General features: G+C 52.5%; 5 protein-coding genes; 3 read left to right on the forward strand and 2 right to left on the reverse strand.

Moving 5' to 3' along the window:
- Positions 1–59: 59 nt before the first annotated feature.
- CHC_T00003359001 (hypothetical protein) lies at positions 60–1394 on the reverse strand. Its single transcript, XM_005714418.1, has one exon. It carries the CDS (start codon positions 1392–1394, stop codon positions 60–62), a length of 1335 nt encoding a protein of 444 aa, XP_005714475.1.
- Positions 1395–5544: 4150 nt separating this feature from the next.
- On the forward strand, positions 5545–6501 carry CHC_T00003360001 (hypothetical protein). XM_005714419.1 is given in 2 exon segments: positions 5545–6171; positions 6172–6501. 1 exon segment carries the CDS (start codon positions 5545–5547, stop codon positions 6169–6171), a length of 627 nt encoding a protein of 208 aa, XP_005714476.1. The 3' UTR covers positions 6172–6501.
- A 975-nt stretch (positions 6502–7476) lies between these two features.
- CHC_T00008491001 (delta-aminolevulinic acid dehydratase (porphobilinogen synthase)) lies at positions 7477–8685 on the forward strand. Its single transcript, XM_005714420.1, has one exon. The coding sequence runs from the start codon at positions 7477–7479 to the stop codon at positions 8683–8685; it is 1209 nt and encodes a 402-aa protein (XP_005714477.1).
- Positions 8686–8688: 3 nt separating this feature from the next.
- Positions 8689–9856, reverse strand: CHC_T00003361001 (hypothetical protein). XM_005714421.1 is given in 2 exon segments: positions 8689–9118; positions 9119–9856. 1 exon segment carries the CDS (start codon positions 9854–9856, stop codon positions 9119–9121), a length of 738 nt encoding a protein of 245 aa, XP_005714478.1. The 3' UTR covers positions 8689–9118.
- Positions 9857–13429: 3573 nt separating this feature from the next.
- CHC_T00003362001 (hypothetical protein) lies at positions 13430–13667 on the forward strand. XM_005714422.1 is given in 2 exon segments: positions 13430–13567; positions 13568–13667. 1 exon segment carries the CDS (start codon positions 13430–13432, stop codon positions 13565–13567), a length of 138 nt encoding a protein of 45 aa, XP_005714479.1. The 3' UTR covers positions 13568–13667.
- The last annotated feature ends 10763 nt before the right edge of the window (positions 13668–24430 follow it).

The following is a 24430-nucleotide window of genomic DNA, read 5'->3' on the forward strand; positions in this document are numbered from 1 at the left end:
GCTCCATCGTTGCGCATGCCGCAAGACTGCGCCTTCTCTCCTCAAACTTGACGAGTACATCAATATCTCCTCGGCGTGCTCCCCCGGGATCCTGGTGTCCTCGACGCGCTACCTGGGTTGGCGTACTGTAAAGGGCTTGGCCCACCTGAGGGGAACCCTGGCGATGTCCGCGACGCTGAAGTGGGCGTAAATCCATACTTCTCTGCGGTTTGCGTCGCATTCGAAGAACCACGCTGTGAGGACAGGAGGAAAACAGCAACCGCGCCAGTGCATACCGAAATTAAACAGAGAGTTACCACACCCAGCATACTCGTCCCACTGTCGGTCTGAACCACAATTCTCTCTCGTTCCGACTTTCCAGTCCCACCCATGATCCCGCCTGCTGATGAAATCTTTTTCTGCAGGGCCTCGATAGATCGGCGAAGAACCGTCCTTTCGTCAGAGAGCGTGTCTCTTCCCTTCAACGCTTGTGAAAGCCGGTTTTCGAGGTCAATAGTGTGTCGACGCAACCCCTCGACAGCGGCGCTCTGGTACCCGCCCGAAAAATCACGCTCCGCGTCACGCACAACTGTGGACAAACTGCTGATTTCTTTCCGCCATTCCGAAAAGCCATTGTGCGCGTCACCTACCATCGTCAAAATGCGGTTGAGAAGATTCGTGCGCTCTGTGACGACAACGAGTAATCTCTGAAGCCTTTCTGCTACAAGCTCGTATTTCTCCGTCTCATTCGAAACAGCTGAAGCCCAGTGTAGTTTATCGCGAAGATCGCGAGCTTCTGTTTCCAGGACCTCCCTTCGCGATCGCTCTGCCTTGATTTCAGTTTGAAGCGAGTTGACAGAATCGCCGTCCTTTGCGAGCTGAAGCTTGAGATTTTCAATCGACTTCAAATGCTCACGGATTTCTTCCTCTTGTTCTGTGGCCTTGTTTTCCGCCTTCTTCTGTGCAACGCGGACTTTGTCAACCACCTCTCCGCATCGGTCCTTACCGAGAAGATCTACAACCTGCCACACCTCCATGAGGGTAGTATGGATCTCGTTTTTAGCGCGCGAAGCGTCATCGGATACGGAGTCCAAGCGGGAAATTAGATCCGTGACACGGCCCTCCGCTGTGGCCAATTTGTTCTTGATGGTTAAGGTCTCTTTCGATGTCTCTGCAGTTCGCAAAACTCTGTGCTTTTCAGCCGCAGCGCAGCAATACGCCAGGCTTAGGACAGCGATAAAGAGACACCCCTGCGTGGCGGCCCGCTGCATCGCACCCACGTGATTTCTGGAATTGTCAGACTCAAAATGTCTATCGCGGGTAAAGAAGATCTGCTCCGCTGAAAGCCCTGTACCTGCTCGGTAGACAGTGCCAGCCTGGGCCCCGTCTCGCAACTGACTGGAACCGACGTCCATGAAGTCAAGCACATTTTTTGGCGGGTGGGCTGAATTTATAAGGAAAACCTTTAAATCTGCGAAATCTGAATGACATCACAGCTATTGAGAAAACAAGAAACGTAATTGTTTTTACTCAATACAAGAAAGCTGCACTTTACAGTACATGCATTTTCGCGTAATCATACTTCCAAGTCTTCAGGGTTTCCATCTCTTCCCTTCTTGCAGGGGTCCCTTGCAGACGTTTCAAGTGTATGATAAGTCTGAGATACACTTTTGTAGAATTCTGAGAACCGCAATTCTTCTTTACATGTCACGCTACATAGATTCCCAGCTCCACAGACGCCAAGAGATAGAACCACTTCTTGCAGACATCGCCGCTAGAAAACTTATGAAAACCCGTTTGAAAGCCTAGTTTTCTAGGGCAGTGAAACAAAACTGCAGAGTGTAGCAGAATGAAGGCAAACCATCTATCGGACTCACATCAAGCCTCTTTACGCGGTATTAGCGAATTTCCAGCTACTGAGATAAGATTACCAGTTATATAATTGGAGCCTAAATATGGTTTTCGCAAGTTCGCCGCCATGGCTCGGCACTTCTCTGCCCCTCCTCTCGAATGTTCAGCGTAACACTTTGTGATCAAGATTTTCCGCCTGAGAGCTCCTCTACTGTGCTTCTTATATTGGTTCCTCTATCTGTAAAGAATAACTCTGAAGAGATACTCAAGTGTACATTATTTCCCACCATGCTTTCCTTCAAGCCCATTCTTAAAGATTTAGCCAGAAACGCAGAAGCAATAATACAAGACGAAAAGAGTAGAGTAGAGGGAAATTTCAGATCGAATAGTCAACATACTGATCCGGGTGGGCTATCCATTTTGTTGTTCTCCAAAGAATCCAACACCAGTTGTGAATCTGCCTCCTTTCCAAAACATCGAAAGCATATTTCTGGGCCCTCAAAACCGTTTTAGATTTTGTCATCTTGAACAGTTTGTAACAGATGGGATGGGCATGATCTATACATATAGTATATATATAATTTGTCTGATATAGTATGTCGTATTGAAAGACTGCCAAGGTGAACTTTTTTTTCATTGACGTGGCAATATCATTTAAACATGAGCATGTCCTCAACAAAGACGAGGCTCCACTACACGGTGCGTATGAGTTCAAGTAGGGGTCCACATAGTTGGCACCCTTGTGAGGAAGGAAAGAGGAAGGCCTAATCCAGATCCAGTGCGTAAAAATCGACCCCTACTTCAACGCGGCAATTCGTCGATATCCACGTCGTCGACAAAAGATTCAGCTTGGTCCGGGATAGAAACTACAAATCGAGAGAGATTGTTACTTGTATAGGAAGGCATCTTACACTTATCTGACATATTAGGATGGTTTGACATCTAAAATTGTATGTAGTACAACAAGTGTTCTTCTTACTACTACGGCGCGAGGAGCCATTCTCAACGAGACATGACAACTCTATCCAATGCAGAATTCCGCCAATGATCCTCCTTAGATGACATTCTCACTAAGGCTCCATCCCCACTTCTCATTTGGGGCAGCACTTTCTTCGCAAGGGGCATGACTCATCCTATGGTTTCCATAATTCCAGATACAATGGCTGGTATCGATGGAATCATGATGCAGTGATGCAGATACAATAAAACGGCTATTTTACTGCCATCTCATAGTGAACCAAATGCTCCAATAGTATCCTTGTACGGAGTCGCCTCCCAGCGAGTGCGATTTGTTTGGCCTGGATCATCTGCCATAGGCCATGTGTGCAGGCGGCTATTCTCATTCTCGCAGCAGTGCTTTTGAGATCGAGTTTTGATGGTTGATTAATTCTTGCAAATTCATTGAAGATGTACACGTATAAACATCAATAGCTCCTACTCTCAATTACAGCACAATCCCTGCTGCCCTAAACATGGACAAAGAGCAAACGTATTGAGGTGGAATATTTCATACGCCGTCTAATCCTGAACTGCTGTCCTTGAGGCCTGGACCGTAGAAGAAAGACGAAAATGGCTTTCTGGTCTGCTCCTCGAAGTGGCGTCATTCGGTGTGTAGCCACTTCAGCGCTAAGGTTGTATGAAGGAGAAGTTGTTCTAATGTAGTAATATGGGGTATCCACAATCTTTTCTGTCGGCAGACTTTATGCAAACTCCGGATTCTTCGTGAGTGTGCAGTGCTTAGGCTCCGGAGCGAGGCGGATAGCATGGGTGCCACAACAATGAGGATAACTATTTGTTTCAACTATATAAAACAATACGCAGAGTCTCCGCAGAAAAGCTTTACCGAGATCTGCAACAGATTGTACAGCACTTAGGACCCCACCGCGCCTTGCCCAAAATCGCAAAAAGCAGACAGTTGTCCTCCGGTAATTGGATCTACTATCTTTTAATCAAGCCGCGCTTTGGGGGAGGTGGTGATTCAGAGATGAACCCCACCGTGCCTGTAACACGATACATCTATCATATTCAGGGTCACCCCAATTAGGCTACAAGTATGTCGTAGAAATACATTTGGCGCAAAGACGCAAGCTACTGCACGCGTCTGTTCCACAATTGGCGGCAACTTTTGCTCGCCACTTGCCCGCTCTCCATAATATGTAGGCTCCTGTTTGGGAATTATCAACTCGGCAAGTACACCACGCTTTCAATTCGCGGCGTTCTCAGACACTGCGCTCTCAGCAACGCACAGGACAAGATTCTCCTCGTCTGACCACCCCAGTCCCTTATCCTTTTTCCTCACTCTTACTGCCGAGTCATCAGTCCTAGTAACCACCTCAGCCATTGCCTGCACTTCTCAGAAGACGAGAAGGAGGGAGAAGATGGGAAATGTCCACGAGCGAAGGCTGCACAACACTCCTTTTTGCGTCCCACACTATTGATGGGACTTCAGTCAAAACAGCCCCAAAGCCATTTGGAAGAGCTTTGGTAGAGTTGTAAGCACATGAAATTCAGATGTTTTCTGTACCGTTACTATAGAACGAAGCTCGCCCAAACGGCGCTTTGGACAAAAATCTCGACCAAATAATTTTGGTTTGGAAAAGAATCCTTCCCAAATTCTAAACTTTAGGACAAATGCTGGCGCGGTGGGGTTCAAAATCTCTTCCATCGGTCCAAACTTTAATCCATCGGTCCAAACTTTAGTAGTTGGAATTTTAGGACTGAAATTTTGTTGGCGGTGGGGTCACCCTTAGTGCGTGAAAAGGTCGAACTGTTGTGTGATGACTCCTGCTGTCGATGACGTGGATGCAGTCCACAACTATTATTACAGTAGTATTAAGTGGCAGCAGCAGTTTTGATGACATGGGGGCGATCACATTGGCTTTTTCGCGCAGAGGGTTTAGGGACTGTGTGTATGTACAGTAAACAGTCTTATTTTTGATTATTATTTTGTAGCAGGAACCGTCCCCCTTGGATGTGGAATAGGATCGACCTCTAGTGACGTCACACTAAGCGCCGCAAGAAAGTTGTGCCTTCGGGAGGCATACTGTACACTGTTTTTTTGTTTTTTTTAACAAAAGGGCTCCAGCAAGGATGCGGCTTTTGCCACCGCAAGACATGTCCCCTGTCCCGGTGCTACACTGAATTGGACGATTTTCATTGGTCTATTTTCATTGGTTGATTTTCATTGGTCGATTTCCATTGGTCGCTGTGATTAACGAGTAGAACCAGCAATGTTTGGTGCCACCACAGTACAACGAGGGAATACTTCTGAAGGATTGTTGCTGGCAACAATCTACTGGTGCCAGTATCTACTGGTGCCAGCACCAGTAGATGTGCAGCAAAAAAATCTCTCTGAGGTGTGCGTTTGGGCAGCAAAAATTTCTCACTTGGCATACAGACCGAACGACTCCACAACCCACTATCTCCTACAGAGGCCATTCCCTACAAGCCTTGGCACGTCCCTGTAAACATATACAGTATTTCCATATATAATGCCTTCGTTGTCTGCAGCGCCTTAAGACTGTTCCCCCACTTGAACTCGAACTTCCATTCAAACTTGGATACCGCATTGTCTCCGCTACTTCCGTTTCGCTTTCCCCTTAACTGCTTCACTCGAATCGCCGCCGTCTTTGCCCCACACTCACATACACCACGATGGCCATCCACGAGAAGAACCGCTTCGTACGCATATTCCATGCTGTTGTCGCCGTCCTGATGCTCGTCGCAGGCGGCGTGCTAGTCGGCACTGGAATATGGCTCCAAGTGACTGACAACGCTGGCCCGCATGACCTCGTGTACAACGACGACACCTTCTGGAAGTTTGTTCTCAACTTTGGTGTCGCGGGCATGATCGTCGGTGTCTTCCTCATTGTCGCCGCCATCTCTAGTCTCATCGCCCTCTCGCGCAAATGTGTCGGGTCGTGTTTCAAGGTCGTCTACGTTGTCATGGCCCTCCTTATTCTAGTTGTCCTCGTCTTTATCACCGCGCTCTCCGCTGTTATCCGCGCCAGAGGAAATACGGAAGTCACGAGAGACTTTCTCGAAGATGCATGGCAGAGCACAGTCACTGCGGACCCCGATCAGATCTGCAGACTCGAGGAGTTTTATAAATGCCGTGGCTTCAATGACAGTGAATGCAAAGAGTGTAGTGTCCCCGGCGATGTCACAGATTGTTCTCCAACCGCTAATTGTGCGCGGTGTGGGGTGGACACGTTTGCTGGTGTTGGGTGCTATGATGAAATTGTAGCAAGTGTTTCAAACTTTTTCTTGCCCGTCGCTATTATTGGGGGAATTCTTTCAGTTGTCATCATCATTGATATCTTTATGACTTGCGCGCTCTAGGGCCTGACATGCCTAGAAAAACACTAAGGCAAAACACCAAAGCTATTTCCGTCAGCCTGTGCTTGTCATTTATCGTGCTACTTTCCGCTGTTCGTCATTCAATCTATCACCGCTGCCTGTTCCGGTATCTAACATAGAGGCACAACTTCAAAGTCATGAATCTATTGCATCTAGGAGATCAAGCATGGACATCGTAAACCCGCGGTATAGACTCGTTGAAGATTGAAGGAATGATTGGAGCTCATGTTTCAATGAAAGGGGAACCACAACACACACTTTTCGAAAAGTCAGGTACATGTGGTATTAACATAAATTAGCAACCAATCGTGATTTGAGTCACCCTCAGCTCCCAAGCCAACTTTCTGCGAGCCTACATCAGAACGTTGTCGTGTTGCAGCAGTGGCGAATTAAAGTTCCATGTTTTGAAGATTTAGTTTGTATCGGAAGCTGTGAGAGTAGGAAATAGATATGATACTGAACTTGATCTTTTGCCATTAAAATAGACGTGTCGAGAGACGGACTAATCTGCTCTTGACACAGTACCTTCAAGGTACTGTGTCAAGAGCAGATTAGTCCGTCAATTGTGTCGATGGGGAAGGTAGTACTTTACGGAAGCAGAAGCAACTGATTTATTATGACCTTGGGCTTGGAGGAGTACAGTAGCAAAAAGATGGTTTCTGACAAAGATGAGACTGTTAAACGAAAGGTCGTGAGAGTTGTCGCTCAGTATAGTTCGAAGTGCAGCCAATATCAGCCGTCGAAGACGCAACTCTGGGTCATGATCCACGCACGTGAGGTTTCGTGCCAAGAACCTGAGACAGGGAAGGACCGAACGTACAGTGCTGTGCATTTCTTTCGCCCCCGTTCAGACTCTCGCTGTGCGGATAAAACAAGACTAAAGCTTACGTGAATTGGTACAGTACCATGAAACCCCGTTGTAAGGATACAGTTCGTTTATGGAGCAATCTTCATATCGGGGTTATCCTTCATGCTTGGGTGCATGATACCAAGCCTATAGATTTCAGACCCGGTGACATCTCTCGTCCGGCATTGCAGAAGGGAAGCCACTTTTACGTATGAAAGCAAGGGAGTGTCGTAAAAATTGACAGAAACACACGTGTACAGTAGTTACTGTGTGGTCCATGATATGCACCTCGAAAATGATAAAATCTCGCGGCATCTTAACCCTTGAGGTTTGCAGTGCAAACTTTGCACACCGCTCCGGAACGAAGCGTCGCTACTTACCCAACGCTTGCCAGATTCCACTTGTGCTTCCCCTTCACTTTATAGAACGCAGAGATCATCATGCAAGCTTTTGTGACGGGACCGTTTGCCAAGCAGAGTCCGTTCCTCGGTGGCAATGTTACGTCTTCGACCGGAAAATCATCACGCAGACCGGATCGCGCCCTGACCACGCTGCGTGCGACCGTCACGGGCAATCGTTTGGCTGAGGGGCCAGTTCCAGGTTTGCGGGTGAATGATGAGGGCAAGATATGGGTCCCCCAACGTGCGCGCCCCCGTCGCAATAGAAAGACGGAGGGTCTCCGTTCCATGGTTCGTGAGAATTCTGTCTCGCCGTCCAACTTCATCTATCCGCTCTTCATTCACACCAAGGATTACAATGAAGAGATCTCAGCGATGCCAGGATGTGAGCGTCATTCTTTAGAATCCGTTCTGAAGGAAGTCGGCGAAGCAGAAGCACTCGGCGTTAAGTCTGTGATCCTTTTCCCAAAAATTCCCGAGGATGTCAAGACAAACGCCGCCGAGGAATGCTATAACCCCAATGGCCTCATCCCAAAGGCGATCTCCGCAATCAAGAGTCGCTACCCGAATGTCGCCGTCTGGACCGATGTCGCGCTCGATCCCTATTCCGATCAGGGACATGATGGCATGGTCTCGGCCGACAATCGCGGAGACGGTGGAATGGGGCGCATTCTCAACGACGAGACAGTTGAGCAGCTCTGCAGACAGGCTGTTTGCCAGGCACGCGCAGGTGCGGACGTGGTGGCACCATCTGATATGATGGACGGCCGTGTTGGGGCCATTCGGGATGCCCTCGATTCATATGGTTTCACAGATGTATCGCTCGTTTCGTACACTGCAAAATATGCGTCCGCGTTCTATGGGCCGTTCAGGGATGCGTTGGATTCTGCACCGAGGGAGTCTTCAAATGCGCCGCCGAACAAGAAGACCTATCAGATGGACCCGGCTAACTCACGCGAAGCCCTTATCGAAGCCGCGTTGGACGTCGCTGAGGGTGCGGACATGCTAATGGTCAAGCCAGGCATGCCGTACTTGGACATCATTCATCGCCTCAAGGCTGCTACCAACCTACCAATTTCAGCATATCACGTGTCCGGAGAATATGCCATGATGAAAGCCGCGGCGCAGCGAGGCTGGTTAGACGAGAGGGAATCAGTTCTGGAGTCACTCCTGTGCTTTAGGCGTGCTGGTGCAGACGCCATCTTGACGTACTACGCCAAACAGGCAGCCCAGTGGATGCACGAATCATAATTGACGCAGGCAGATGCATTTTACTAAACACTCATGCGTTCTGAGAGCAGCCAGGTCTCTTGTTGTACGTCGCCTCGCAGAGGGCTACTGCCGTGCTGGTGCAGACACACTACTTCAGGAGTATGTAGGTGGACACTGCGAAAGGGATTGTGCGGAGAGAGTGGCACGATCGCTTTGATTAATGGCAAAGGCCGCAATTTGACTCATAGATTTCTCGCCGAGTTGCTCTAGCATCAGTAAATTCCTTCCCGACAGACGCATGGTCTCCGAATGTCAGGTACACACTAGATGCATTTGGTTTCTAAAGTCAGGCCATACGTCTGCTTTGATGAGTGCAGATGGAGAAGGAATGGAAGGCGAAGGTAAGGAAAGGGGTGGCAGGCACGTGTAACATATCATTTGTTCTTGGTGTTAGTTTGTCAGCAATAAAAAGTCATGCATAAGCTTCCACAAGTCTCTCAACGAACAGCCGCAACTTTTTCTCGTCCTTCTTGCAGCGATCTTCTCCGGCGACACCACTGGCGACGTCTACTCCATTGGGACGTAAGGCTGTAATGGCTTGTGTAATATTGCCAGGATCGAGACCTCCGGCGAGCAACCATCGCTCCTGTGGGCGATTGAAGCCGCTCCAGTTGAATGGCTTTCCAGTTCCTCCTCCTTTTGCGTCATATAATCTCCAGAAAGCGCCCTCAATATCTTCTTCTTCCAAAGCTCTCCCATCCGATGCGATATCCTTCACGTCAATGAACTTGAGCCCTTCCTCGAGAGTGGCGCCAGCACTTCGTACAGATGCCCGGCAAGGACCCCCGTGCAGCTGTGAAATTTGAAACCCGCACGTCTTGCAGACATGGCGCATCTCTTCTATGGACTCATCGACAAAGACGGCGACAGGGGTCGCTCCTGCTGCGCGTGCCACATCCGCGATCTTAGCAGCTGTGGCGTGTGAAACTGATCGCTTCGATCCCGGCCACAGAATTGATCCGATCAGGAGATCTACATTGGGGGGAAGAAGCGATCGTGTCACCGCGGTCACAAGAGATGCATCCTCAGGAGATACTACCCCGCACACCTTCAGAGTTTGTAGAGTGTTAGCAGACGGACTCTGACCAAGGGCCATTGATGGATGTACAAAAAAAGGGGCGCAGCGAGGCCGCTTCGCTAGCGCGCCCATAGTTGAATACCAAGATCAATTGTTGCCGGCAATGGCTGGACGATTCACGTAGAAGATGGGACGCCCTGGCCTTGACCGAAATGATGGCGAAAGTTTCTCCAGGGACCTTGGGACAATGTGTGTGACCTGCCTTGGGGCGGTATGGAAGGAGCGAACGCCTTTATAGAGAAAAAAATAGGGAAAGAAATACAGAATTTCGAGCTACAGTTTTTTCTCGGATCATGGCACATTAGCTCTCGGCAGTAACGAGAGTGCTTGCCATCTCTGATTCGTTTTCGTGATTAGATCATCTCTTGCAGTGCATTTTTCTTCTTTTTATTACTGTAGTTACTGTATTCGGTATTGATACTGTACATGATGTCGTTTACAGTGAACCCTCTGGATATGGATACGCTCGGTGGACGTAATCCGTATCCATTTTAGGGTTTACGCAAAAGGATTTCTGTAACGGATATGACTAAAATTTCACAAACCAAAATTACAGCGAGGGGGGTTGGTCATGAGTACAATCGAGCATATACGCAAAGTAGAACGTGAGCAACTGCATAGGAGTACTAGCATCGATAGCATTCACCCGCCAAGTGATGGCAAGAGGACGTCAGCGCGACCATTCCGTGACCCTTGCCACAGCAAGGGCAATGAAATGGAGGGCAGCCTTGCGTGTATTGGTGGCACGACGTCATCTACCTTCATCTTCTTCAACAAGTGTTGTTTTGATGCACTGTGTCAAACGCTGTATGTCCGAGCAAAGTGAGCTCTTCCGCTTCTCTGAACGTTCTAACCGCATCTCTCTTTCTTCCTTTTCGTTTAACTTCAATGCTTTAACAGATGTATGTTGCCTCTCTCTTTTCAGATTCCGCAAGCAAGATGTAATCCGAATGGTGACGGAAATTGCATGGGAAAGGGACATTACTACCAGGAATCGCTACGTATGCTCCCCGATTCTCGTAAAATGTGTCTTACTTCGACGTCTGACCACACCAGCACGCTGACGCGACATGGAGATACTGTTCGGGAAGCATGGAGGGCAACTGTCAGAGATATTTTGGGAGGGAATGGAAAGTTTCTTGGAAGCTCGTCAACATTTAATACTCTCAGACATAGATTCTACCTTCTTTAGTGAAAGGGCCGAGCTATACGCATGTGCCATCAAAAATAAATGTGAAGCATTGGACAACTGCACAGGCTTCATTGATGGTACAGTTATTGCTATTGCTCGGCCGACTACAGGGGAGGTGCAGAACGTAGCGTACAATGGTCACAAGCGCAAGCATGCATTAAAATACCAAGCCATCACATCACCGGATGGCTTGGTTCTACATGCTGCTGGACCTATTGAGGGAAGGAGGCATGACTGGACGCTCGACTGCCGGAGTGGAGTAGATGAGTCCTTACCGCAAGTTATGTTCGTAGGAGGGAAGCAGTACTGCATGTATGGGGACTCCGGATACAACCCGCGCCCATTTCTAGAAGTACCGTATCAAGGCTCCAACCTAAGCGCTCACCAACGCGCATTCAACGGTGCTATGTCTAAGGGAAGAGTGACGGTGGAGTGGTATTTCAAGGAAGTGAAGCTGTACTGGTCGACTATGGACTACAAGAGAAAGATGAAGACGGGAGAGTCGCCTGTTGGAGCTCTATATATCGCCGATATGCTGCTTACGAACCTCAAAAATTGCGTGTATCCGACCTCCATCTCCCAATACTTCCTCTGCGCACCTCCCACCCTGGAAGACTACCTCGACCACAAACAACAATAATGTGTCTACTCTTCCGAGTCCTCAACATGTCCTCACTTCTCGTTCGCCTGCGCTTCGCGCAAAGTCCGCGTGCCGCAGGCCGCGAAGCGAGCGGACTTCGTCCGCAGCCCCGCAGGGAGCCCTGCGCGAGCAGCGCCAGCGCGTTTGGAGGCTCAAAAACGGCACTTTTAGTAGTAAAGGAGGCGCAAAAGGGCTGAATTTATTGTTTTTGTGACAAGTACTGTAGAGCTACTTCTTAGTCTGCATGAAGGCACTCATCATCATCTTGAACTTTTCAAGTTCGAGTTCGTGTTGCGCGATGCGTTCTTCTTTTCTTAGCTGGCGCTCCTTCTCGCGGTCCATTCGTTCCATCTCGACGCGCTCGCGTTCCAGCACTAGACGCTCTTTATCAATTGCAAGGCGAGCCATGTCAGCATCGCGCAATGCCATACCAAAGCTTTCCAGATCCGCCTGGAACGCGCCTCCGGCGCGTTCTACTGACTGTCGACGCTTCTTTCGAGAGCCCAGTTGGGCTTCTTCTTCTCCGTTAGCCTCTCGGTCTTCTTCTTCGGTTCCTTCCTCGCTGTCGGAGCGCTTACGCGTCAGCGAACGAGCCACGAGGTCCTTTCCAATTCTTACCTTCCTGGCCTCTCTCTCTTCTTGAGCAGCCGCCGCCGCCTTCTTCTCCTTTTCCATGTCGTTTCGCGCTTCTCCCATCATCCCCAGCAGCTCGTCGAGATCTCTGATTTCGCCGCCAACCCCCGGCAGTCTTCTATCCGCAGCGTCCCGTCGCTCAAAGGCGTCTTAGATTTTCTTGTAGCGGTCCTGGACGCTCTTGGCAGTGACCGTCTGTGACAGTTTCCCGTTCAGGTTTGCCCGCGTCGCCGCCTCGCCGAGTCTCTTCTGGATTTCCTCATACCCGGCAACGTGTGCCTTAGCGGCAGATACTTCACGTGCGAGTATGAGGTCGTCCTCCGGCGTAAACTTTGGTCGCCGGCCTCCTTTTTTGTGGGGGGAGGGATCAAGCGCGCAATTGACATCGCTGCGCTCAGGGGTGGGGGTGTGGGGGATTGTGAGGTCGAGGGTAGGGGAGAGAGATGGTGAAGAGGGGATAACGTTGGCCATGATGTGAGTAAAGGTGGTTACAACGTCACTCTAGAGCTCAGGTCTACATAAAAGGTGATGAAGGTACCCGCCAAATTTATACCACGTCTAACACGTGTGTTCGAAACGGTTACAGAAACGATTTCACTATGCACTCACATTTCACTAATTTTTGTCACATCCGTTTGTGAAATCTGACTAACTGTAATGTTTTTTAGTCATATGTTAGGCATATGTTGCAGAAATGCGCTTGCGTAAACCCTCTATTTGCGGAGGTTATTCACATCCGGAGACCGTATCATAACGGTGTCACGGTGACCTGCATCTCTCAGAATGTCTGTGCTTTACTTAAAAATTTATTTATCGTCGTCTGGACTGTGCAATTCCACTTCTTGGTACGCAGAGATATCGGGACGAAAACCATACTTGCCGTTGATGATGCGGGACATGACAGCTTGAGCAGGAGGTTTGGAAAGGGAAAACTGCACTGAGGCCCACTTCGCAAGGGCGCTTTGTAACGTCTGCTCCTTGCTCTTTTTGCGCCGTTGGAACTCTGCACATATTTGTTGCTTTTGGGCGAGGTTAAGCTCAGAGCGCTTCATCGACGATTGTCGCTTGACGGGGGCAGATGGCTACGGTGCTGACAACACGCAATGTTTGCGATCAGAGGAGATTTATTGGGGGAGGACCAACAGGAGTACATGCTAGAAAGATGTTTTTGTCGAGAACGATGATAATTGCGAAGCCTCACAGACGGGGATTGGAATTTATTGAGCAGACTGTGAAGGGATCGATCAAGAATGAACGGTTATGGGGTAATTTGTGCCTTGGCCGCTCAAAAGTAACCATAAAATACGTTTTTAAGTAGGAGGGGTCTGTATGATATGCTTATTTCACATTGAACCCGATATCCAATTGAGGAATATTCCACAGACATTGTTTTTTGGTAAAAATTTGTAAGCTACGGAGTAAGTCGCTCAACTTTTTATCCGTTTACGAAGGATACCCATATGGAGAATGATCCTTATCGGGAGGGTTCACTGTATTAAGAAGAGAATTTTTGTTACGTACCACTTTCTTCACCTCACTCCCGAACGACTTTCCGGTAGAGGTACAGTACCCCAGATTTGGGGCTTCGCATGTCGTAGCGTAGTGCCCAACTTGACCACAAGCAGAGCAACGCAACTTTCGTTGAAGCGCTGCGACCCCCTGTTTCCGTGTTTCTTCGGTCGACCTGCCTGACTCGGAACTCTCCACGCGGTCATCTGTCCGGCAATAGGGAGAATCTGCAAATCCACGTTAACGTTTACTTGAGAGGCAAGGGCAGCAGCAGCAACATACTGGGGTTGAAGTGTTGCATGATGAAAAACAGTCGATGCCCACTTTGTGTCCAGATGATTCCAATGTGCAGCCTCTGGGACGTTCGCATGCCGCTCGCATAGATTATCAAACACTAGCACACGGCTAGGGGCTTGCGCTTTCGTTTCCCCTTTATTGCGTCGTCGCAGGAGTGAGTGAGATTGAGTTTTCCCACTTTCCACAACCCGTTGTTTGCCCTGTGGTCTGGTTGGGCGTTGACAGTGTATGAGCACTCCTGGGAGGGGCACTGTATACGCAGGCGCCCCGAGTCGAGTTTTTTACCCTGTGAGATCGGCCCACGGTGGCGCACAGGGCTAAGGATGCCATCAAGATGCTGTGCTTGTCAGGGAACGTGCTCCCTTTGATCAAGCTCATTCCGACGAAGCTCTCTTCACCTCTTCATCACTCTACACCCGAATACCGCAAATAGTTTGGGTGGGCTAATAGTGTGGATACACATATTAGTATAGGCTACAGTAACTTCTGTGAGGTGTTCTTTATTGAAAATACTTTTACTGTAGACTACACTAATAATTACTTCACGTATATTAGTGGAGACGCGCCAAACAAACAAGAAACGAAACCGAAACGGTCTCTCAGACACAGACGTTGGCGGAAAGCTCTTTGTATCCGAGTTCATACCTTTCTAAGCACATCAAAGGGGTAAAAAAGCTCTAAAAAGCCTCATTATCTCGACACCTCCAAACAACAATCGCAAAAACTATTACCGAAGCCTACGTCCTGAACATGGACTGCTCAGTATCGCCTATTATTCGGGCTCTTAACCGAGCTACTACCAACACATCTATAGCCGCAATCGCCTGTCTCACCCCTGCAAATGCCTCACATGTCCCCATGACACCCCTCCATTACCACCACAACCCCTCTCTCCTCACGGCTCCAATCCCGAACTCATCCCTTACCCCTCCTGCCAACGACACTCAATCCGCCCGGGCATCTATGAATGCTACACCCTTGGCCCCTGTACCGACCCAAGCACTACAAAATGTACTAACCCATGCTGAGCGTATCCGTATTGTCACATGGATGGTTGACGCCGCAAGCACAGATGGCGCGAAACACATTGCATCCCGTGCCATTCGTCGCTTCCCCATGCTGTTCAGAGGTAATGCAAAGGCGAACAGCGGGAAGGCGAGCAGGCTCTGGGCGGCGCGAGAAGAATTTTTGTCCTATTCGAGAAGTGTGGACAACCGTGGTATACCTTTTTCGATAACCCGGGTCACAAGAGTGGGATTCAAACGAGTGTATATCAAGGCTCGGACGGGAAGAGGGCGCAAACGTGCCGTCTGGGTTGAAGCTCTGCATATTGCGCTTCTGGAAGATTTTGATAGGTTGAAGACAGGATTGAAATTCAGTGCTAAGTTGCTACGTCATCTCGCATTGCATCTCGTGAAGGAGTCCAGCAATGTAGATTATCTTACAAATATGATAGACGAAAAATCACAAAAATCAATTGTCGATATGATAACTTCACGTTGGGTACAGGGGTTCATGAACCGATATCATATTGTCAGCAGAGCGCAAACTGGGAAACGTATGGTGTCAGCAGCGAAGCAGGCACAGACTGAGCGAGATGTTGCGTTCCACCTCGGAGTCGTTGCTAGGGATTTTCGCTCGTGTGCTATTGACGAGAATGATACCTGTAACGCAGATGAAATGCACTTCCTTATCAACCTCGATAACCATAGGACATTGGGGAGGTGTGGCGACTCAGAGGTTAAATATTCTGATGTTGTCTCTGGCTCTGAGGGAATGTCTATGATGGTAAGGATTTCAGGCTGTAGGGACGCAATTATTGAAGCTCCGTTTATGATTTTCCAAAACGCGAATAGAAGTTATCCTATACAACGGGTTCCTGACAATGTCCGCGCGGTTTCGTACCGTTCTGGGCCTAAAGGTTGGATGGATGGAACCGTCTTCCCCCAGTAGCTCTCCGAGAAAAAGGTCATCCGGCCTCTTCCTCATGGCCGCAAGCGTATTTTGTTTGTAGACAACTGCAGTGGACATGGAGCATCTACAAATTTAGCGACGCCATTGAATTCTATCAACACTGAAGTGCGATTTTTCCCACCCAATGCGACAGATTTGATCCAGCCAGTGGACTCATTTGTTATTCAAAAATTAAAGGATGCATGGAGGTCGCGTTGGGATAAGTACAAGATGGAGGTGATCATGAAGGACGGGTTTGCGCCGGGTTCAGGGAAAATTCCTAACCCAGGCAAATACTTTTATCTTCGTCTTGCTGCCGCTGCAGTTCGCGAGGTCAATGCTATGCGCGACAGAGACGGCATTCGTTTCGCACGAAAGGTGATGATACGGACTGGTCTTGCTTTAAATATCAATGGGCAGTGGGAGGAACGACAGCTTTTCCCGAAGCTGCAGGAGATTGTTAACAAATACCGAACACACTTTGAGGGAGCACCAGTTGTTGATGACCTATAAAGAGAATAACTGTCGACGAGGTATGTTGCTCGTGATTTGATTGGCCCATTCAGTAAACGAGGTAATAGTGTAGCCTGCACTATTGTAATATATTTAAATAATTAGTCTATGCTAATTGCGTTTGTCCTATATAGTGTCGTTGCACATATTAGCATAGGCTGCAGTAAAATCAGTGAGGGTCTGTTTTGACGTTGAATTTTGAATAGTATAGCCTAGACTATTTGCGATATTCGGGTGTAGCGTTCCTAAGAAAAGGTGCTCATAAAAAGTGGTACGCAACAAAACTTCCAAAATAAGATTGGTACGTAACAAAACTTCTCTTATTAGAGCAAGTCTAGCAGTTGGGTAAAATATACACCACGTATTCGAAAATATAGACCACGATTTAGAAACTGTCATTAGTATCCCCAGCACTTTCGGTGGAACCAGCTACTGTATCAGTATCTCGAACTCCGGGTACAGTACTTGGAGAGTGTCCAGAATCCAGGAGTGGGGCAATTGGGCCGAAAGTAGAGCTGTGAATACACCTGACACACTCATTGGCTGAATCAATCTAGTTTTAAAATAACATTGGGCACTTATTGGTGTATTTCAAGGTGTATTTGTGTCGGTGGATAACAGAAATTATACACCAAAACGTGTGGTTATCATCGGACACCCCATTCTCAAACCATTACTGCATTCCTAACCGGATTAGTTATTAAACTTTTGCATAAAGTTATCATGCCGGGCATGACGAGCACTCGTGAGCGAATATCTCAAACACCAATAGATGCCGCATAAATCTGATTGCATATTCGAATTCCCCGCCCTCTCTTTGTCCACACCAGATTCCCGCGCCCAAATCGACAACACTTGAGCCATCAGCATCCATGAATTTCCCCATGAAGCACCCTCCTCAGCCCCGAAGTAGCCCGTCTGCTACTCTCACACGCAACCACCCCCGATCCCGATAGTCCACTCTACCCCTTTCCGACGCCTCCCAAAGTCTGACAAAGACCTTCGGTTGGACAACACCCGTCGATACGTCATCAACAAAAAGGACTCTCCGAGCGCCGCGGCTCGCCTGTTTGACATGCCTTGGTCATTCAGGGTATACTGCAATGCGCTAGAACGGATCCCAAAAATCGCCGGGCATCCCACCACGTCGCGTCGGGAAGAAGCAGTCCTTATCACGGACTCTGCCATAGCGTCCGCGCGCAATGGCACACATTTATCTCAGGAAGGACTCAAGGACCTCTTGCGGCACTTTTGAGAACGCTTGCCAGAGGAGCGATGTTAACCTCCGTCCGGGGATAATCGGGGTTCTTCAGGCGAAACCCCACGCTCTCGCTCAAACGCCGCTGCAATCTCGAAAAAACCAGGGCCATTGCGATGTGCCCCGAGAACATTGCCCAACATTACGCAGGCTTGTAGCAGGCCTACGACGAGTACGGAATCAAGAGTGGAGAGCAGATATTTAACCTTGACGAGACGGGCTTCTCGACCAGAACAGCTTACCGTGCGCGTGAAAAAGGTGTCATGGAGTGTAGCATAAACACCCCCAGCGGAGAGGGGTGTATGCACAGCTCGACGTAGACCCCGTCCGAACGAGAAGACGGGGGTGAAGCGGGACACCAGGTAACGGCACCGGGCAGCGGGCCCGGGTAGCGTGGTAGAGCGGGAACGGGGAGGACGCCGGTACGCGCGAGCGATTCGACGCCTCGACGCCCGGGCGCGGTACTGGGTAACGATCCAGTACCGACGGGGGGAGGCGGAGCCGACTCGTGGGCGTACCGCGCGCGTCCTCAACCGGTGCCGCTCTAAGGTAGTTAGGGAGCGCGACCTTAGAATAAGCGGGAAGTCGGACCTTGACGGTCGGTGGGTGACAAGTCCGTGCTTGTCCTCCTCCACCGCCGCCGGTCCGCTCCATATTTAATGTACATAATAACCTATCATAATAGTACAGTACCGATGTACTGTAGCGACGTACTGTAGCGGTCGGTCGAAACTGTAAAACTGTCAGCCATCGGGGCTGACAGTACACGTGTGTGCGCTCTTCGGTTCCGCGCGTACACGTGTACACGTGCGCCCCCTGTACTTGGGGGTACACGTGGTGGTACTGTAGAGCATCGAGCCCTACAGTAACTGATCCGATTCTGAGTTGATCGAATCTAAAATAAAGCCCCAGGGGGGGTTATACCACACGGCCCCCCCCCTTAAGGGTGACCGTCCGCGGTCGCGTGTCGTGGTAGCTTTAGTTGCAGCAATCCCCCTTGGCGAGGGGTGTCGCGTGCTGTCTTCCCGATAATCCCTCCTTTCCACTTCGTGACTCCTCTGCTTCCACTCGCGCACGCCCTCTTGCTCGTCACGTGCGCCGGCTGCTCCTCGTGTTATGACACCTCCGCTTCCTGCCTCGTCGGGGAACGCTACCGGTCCGTCCACCGCGGCGGCCGATGCCGCGGGTGTCTGTACTCCCCCCTCCGTGGGTCCCGTGGCTCCTACGGGGGCGCCTGTCATCGCGTTCCAGAAGTCGCGGCCCGCTCGTACGCCCTTGGTGTTCGCGCCGGCAGGGGCGGCGCCGTTGCCAGCGTCGGGGGCCGACGAGCCGCGTCGGCCAGAGTTGGACCCCGGCGTCGCGACGCCGGTCACTCCTCGGTCACTCCTCCCGCTGGCCTCTCTGAGGCCCTCCGTCCTCGCAGTGCGGGTCCTTTATCGCAGGGACCCGGCATCTCGTTCCCGGGATCCCCGGGTTCGCGCGTCGCACCCGTTGGCGACCGCGGCCCCGATACGGTCGGCGAGGGGGTCCGTGTCGACGGATCACGCGAGGCAGGCCTCGTGTCGTCAACCACCAGATGGTTCGGGTCACCTCTAGAGCGCTCTGCTCCTCTCCCTCTCGAGCAGCTACCGTACGGCTGGCTTCGTTACAGCCGTACCGGTATCACCCTCGGCGAATTACTCACACGCCCTCAGCTTCGCCCTGATTAGCGGCGTATCCGGCAGATACACGACGTAGGCCTTTTGGAGGCGGCCTCGGCCGCCCTTGGGCGGTTGGTGTCGGGCGGCAACGGCATTGTGTATCAGATCCCCGAGGAGATCCCCGGGGATCACACATTCGCCGACAGTGTCGACGAGGTGCTCTACATCGACAAGATGGCGTTATTCCTGTATAGTCGGAGCGCAGTCGACGCTCATCGTTTCATCCTTCCCGAGATCCCCGGTCTGTACGTGACTCCGCGCCCCTACGGCTACACGAAGCCTCGGGTCGCGCTGCAAACATCAGCTTGCTCATTGATGCGCTTGTATGCCATCGGGATCGCGCAGTACGACTGGTCCGTCTACCGTCACTCCGCCGAGGAGGACGGGCGCGTCTACTCCTCGGCGGCTTTCGAACGCGGCTTATCCATCGAGGATTTCCCCGCGTTGCCCTTCTCGGTCCGGGCGTCTTTTCCGTCGCTAGGGGTCCATCCCCTCCTCCCGCCGGCCCTCAAGCACTTTGGTTTTGCGGGTCTCGATCCGCAGCACCCTTCCCACTCCCGGTTGGTCTATAACTTCGAGCGGGAGTGGGCCTTGTCTCTGTGATGTGCCTTTATGGCCGAGGTTGGTGCGCACGGACGCGTGTTTCTCCAGTCGCCCGACACGATAGCGTTTCTTGAGCGAGTGACGCCGGGCCTTCCGGACGCTCCTATACACCCTCTCGAGCGCGTGTCCGTTCACGTACGTTGGTCATTCCGCGCAGTGGTCGTCCTCATGACGAGAGCAGCGGAGGTGAGCGAGCGCAACCACCGGTACTGGACCGACTACACGACCGGAGGCCAGAGCGCATAGCTCTCTTACGACTTGACCTCCGACTCCTTCGTCGCGCGCCCGACGGCCGGCTCGACTTCGGTCGAGCTGCCGGCAAGCGCGGCGGAGTGGGGTCTGAATCGGGGCGAACTCGACGCAAGCGATACCGCGATTTGGACGCGGTAACTGCAGCTCCGGTCCTCTCGAGTCTTCAACCTCCTTGCTTCTCGCCTTCCGTTCCTCTCGGCACTCGTGCCGGGTCGCAAGTCGCGACGAGGACCCAAACGACGGCTCCGATGCCGCCTCTTCATCCTCCGGGGGTTCCCGGTTCCCTGGGGGTGGCGGTTCGAGACCTCGGCCTCTCGAGGAGGGACATCGAGGGTATTCCCGCGCTCGCCGAGGTGCTGAGTGCGTCCCGCGAGCGGTCGTGGACCGTGGGGGCTCTCCTCTCCACACTGGTAGAGTGGTTCCTTGCCCGAAGCGCGGAGACGCGTCGTATCACCGGGGAACGTGACGCGCTCTCCTTGGCGTGGCAGCAGCCACAGCGCGAGGCCCACTCCTTGCGGGAGGAGGCTCGGGTACAGGCCAGCGCCTACGAGCGCGCGGCGGCCGATCGCGATCGGTACCGCCAAGAGCGCGACCAGCTGCGAGCTGCCCCTCCGGCGGGAGTGCGCGGGACCAACGCGAGCGCGCCGGTACTGCGCGGTCTTTATGCCCCCTCGGGGGGTGTCATCTGCGACCCATACGACTCAGACGGCGCCGGGGCCAACCCGAGTGCCGCCGGTGCGCCGTCTGCGGCAGCCATGCCGACTTTTGCAGACCTCGATACCGCCATTCGTCGATACCCTAGTTACTGTCCGCCGGGGTCCATGGCTCCGGCCTCGGCTGGGCGAGACCGGGAGGACGTTCCCTAACCGCCTTGAGCAGCGTCTAGCGCCGCCCCTTCTCTCCTGTGTCGTAAAGGCTTTCTTCGCCCGCTCTCTAGTGTACGCTCGGTCGCTGTTTGCTCCTCTGGCTCTTCCCCTTCCTCGGAGGGTTGGCGACCGGCGGCGTCGTTCTGTCTTCGGTCGTTCCGGGCGAGCGGGCGCACTAGAGGCGGGAAGCCACGGTGGCGGGCGCGGGCCTCCATATCTCCCGTAGGGCCGCAGCCAACCTACCTGCCCAGTGCGAAATGGCGGCGGAGTGGTAGCGGATCGGGCCCCTCACTCTCCCCCCCGACCTCGCCACGCGTGGCGGTTCGTCCAGTCTCGTACTCGTACAACAAGAGGACGCGAACTCCTCGTCCCCTTCTTCCGTTTCGACGGTGCAGCGCGATGTGCTCTGATTCGTGAGGGCACATGCTGCCACGCGCGGATGGGTGGCCCCGGAGTCGCACGAACTCGCCCCGCCATCTCGTGTTGCGGCGTTCTCCACGGCCGCCGCTGCGTTTTTCCTCCCGTCGCCTCCCTCTGCCGGCGACCTCCTCGTCTGGTCTAAGGTGGACGGCGCATCTGGGGAGGAACGCGGTGAGGGGTTAAGGCGCGAGCTCGGACGGGATGGTTGTCCGGATCGACCGGAATTCGACGAGCTTCGATTGGCCAAATGGTCCTTACGGGGCTGAGGGGTACGCACGGGCAATTCCCGACATACCCGAATTAACGAGCTCCCATTGGCCAGAGGGCCCCCCGACTCTCTTTCCCGGCTTGAGGAGCCTGTGGAGCGGCTTCTCTCGCTCGTCGGTCCCCTACGGGCGCGCGACTAGCGACGGGTTTACGTCCCCGGCGGGCGTCGTTCCCGTCTTCCCTCCCCCTCTAGGGAGGTGTGAGGCAAGCTTCGTTCATTCCTTGTCTACCGAAGGGACGTACTGTACGACGCACAGTCGCATACCTTCATGTTCGCGGCGGTGTCGGTGGTCTCGTGCCGAGCGAGCTTGTCCCCCTCCCTCACCAGGTCGGCCCTACTAAGTGACGGTCCGGAGGGGGACTAATTCCGGTCGTCCTTTTCCGTAAGCCCCTCTATCGTCGCGCGAGCGGGCGACTTCCATTCTCTTCTCCTTCCGTCACGATGCCCCCCTTCGGTGCCTTCTCCGAGTGGGGGGGCGAATAGGGGGAACCGCGTTTTCCCCGCCGTCTCGTCAGCGTCCCTCGCGGCTGCTCTTCTTGTCCCGTGAAAGGTGAGGGGCGAGGTTCGCATCCTTTTCCCCATTTCCACCGCCGTCACGCACCGTGCGATCCACAGTTCCCGCGCGTCCGTATGTACGAAGTCAATGGGGTGCGTGTAAGAGCTTCCGTTCGGGGTTGGTGCAGAGAGCAGACGTGCCCGCTGTAGTGGAGAGGGAGAGAGAGGCCCCCCCCGCTCCCTTGGGGAAGCGGGGGGGAGCGTCTACAATGAGGTGTAATTGCGGGGGACGGGTGTTGCGTTCCTCGTGAGATGAGCGTCCTTGAGCGCCGACGCCGACTGCGCGAGCCCCGCGAGTCTCTCTCCCGGGGAGGGAGTGTGTCGAATGGTCTGGTGTGTGGGTACAGTAACCCCCCTTAAAAAGAGGGGAGGATTCCGCTCGACCCAGGGGTACGTGTCCTCAAGAACAGGCGAGGACAGCGCGAGTCGGGCGCATCGCTCCCCACCGTAGAGGCGTGTCGTACCTAGGGGTCCGGTGGCCGATAGTGTAACTCCGTTTTGCGACAACGATGCCGTTGAATAATTCCCGCTGGCCCTGCTCCGGCGCACTGATCGATGAGAACGAGCGTCGGGGCTCTTCGTGAGGCGGCGTGTCTTTTCCGCCGTCGGTCAGGTCTCTGCTTGGTGGAGTGAGAGGCGTGTTTACGCCCTCCTCGCAGACGGTGCCGCGCAGACGGCGTTTGAAGACGTGCTTCTGCTCCGCAGCGCGCCCCCACTCCCTGCCTCGAATCTCTTTCCGCCGTCCCTCAATTCACCAGCTTAGCGACATCCCTCCTCGTCCTTCTGTTCCGCCGTCTGCCGGTGCAGTCGGTGGCGAGATAGCCTCAGCGTCGTCTTGGTTGGCGTGGCGTGCCTGCGCTGTGCGCCATTTTCTTGGTGTTCGTCGCTCGCCGCTCGCGTGCGACCTTGTACTCTGCGTCCAGAGCGAGGGCCTTCCTGTACGCCGTTTGTTTCCCTCACGTGCGCATAGCGCGTGTGAGTAAGGCACGTGCCCTCCATCATCCAATGTAATTGTCCATTGTTCACTAATTTTTCACAACTTAGGGTCGGATGGCGGCGGTTCGGTGTGAGAAATCAAGCTTGCCTCGACTTTCCAGCAATGCACATGTCCACCGGTACATTGTAGCCGCCCCTCCCCCCTTTTTTGCCTAAATTTTTCGGAAGGCGGCGGTGGTGACTTGGTGATGGCATGAGCGGCGAGCGGCGGGTCTTATTATGTAAGTACATGCCTGTCGTACAGTATATGGGCTGCATGCGCGCGCACCGTGCAGCTTGGATTGCATGACTGTAGGGCCACCTTTTCTCCTCCATATTTTTCTTGCATTTTTAGAAGGCGACTGTGGCGAATTTTCCGACGGTGGGGCACTGCACTGGCCGACGGCGGTCATGCCACCTATTTTAGTGGCAAAGTTTTGCCATTTTCCCAATTTTCGCAGTTTTAGAGTGCGGGGGTTAGGAAAGGAGCCCGCGCCGAGGTAACAGTTGCGCATCAGAGTTCGTCTGCCTCGTCCCCACTTGGTCCCTACATTGAGCATGGGTACGCGTTCCCTTGCTTCTCGTGCATTATTTTCTGCGATCCGCGCGTTCGCGTACGCACTGGCCCTGAGCCTTGGAGGCGACCCTCCCTGTATTATCGAACGCACCACGCTCGCTCGCTTCGACCACGATCTCCCAACTCTTCTCCTCCGCGCCGCGTTTTGTGCGTGTTCACAGACGGCGGGGCGGTACGGAGGTGGCGGGAACGACCCCGTCGACCTGGGGATCGGAGGTAGCGTCTTCGACCGGTGTGCACCATCTCGGCTGCCCGCACGTACATCTGCTGACCCATTTTTTTGTCCTACGGCCCCGCGGCGTCGGGGTTCAGAGGATGCCAAATCTTCCGTGTATCCATTACCGAAATGAGGAGATGGCTTCCCCGGCGATCGACTACGTGGTCTCGTCAGGGTCTCTCCTCATCATCCAAAAGGGCTTGTTTTCGTCTTGTTTT

The sequence above is a fragment of the Chondrus crispus genome, genomic scaffold (assembly GCF_000350225.1).
Source record: "Chondrus crispus Stackhouse genomic scaffold, scaffold_186, whole genome shotgun sequence".
In the NCBI taxonomy this organism is placed as follows: Eukaryota; Rhodophyta; class Florideophyceae; order Gigartinales; family Gigartinaceae; genus Chondrus; species Chondrus crispus.

Coding starts and splice junctions, on each gene's coding strand:
- CHC_T00003359001 (XM_005714418.1), bottom strand. CDS start 1,394: ATGGACGTCGGTTCCAGTCAGTTGCGAGACGGGGCCCAGGCTGGCACT.
- CHC_T00003360001 (XM_005714419.1), top strand. CDS start 5,545: ATGCTCGTCGCAGGCGGCGTGCTAGTCGGCACTGGAATATGGCTCCAA.
- CHC_T00008491001 (XM_005714420.1), top strand. CDS start 7,477: ATGCAAGCTTTTGTGACGGGACCGTTTGCCAAGCAGAGTCCGTTCCTC.
- CHC_T00003361001 (XM_005714421.1), bottom strand. CDS start 9,856: ATGGGCGCGCTAGCGAAGCGGCCTCGCTGCGCCCCTTTTTTTGTACAT.
- CHC_T00003362001 (XM_005714422.1), top strand. CDS start 13,430: ATGATAATTGCGAAGCCTCACAGACGGGGATTGGAATTTATTGAGCAG.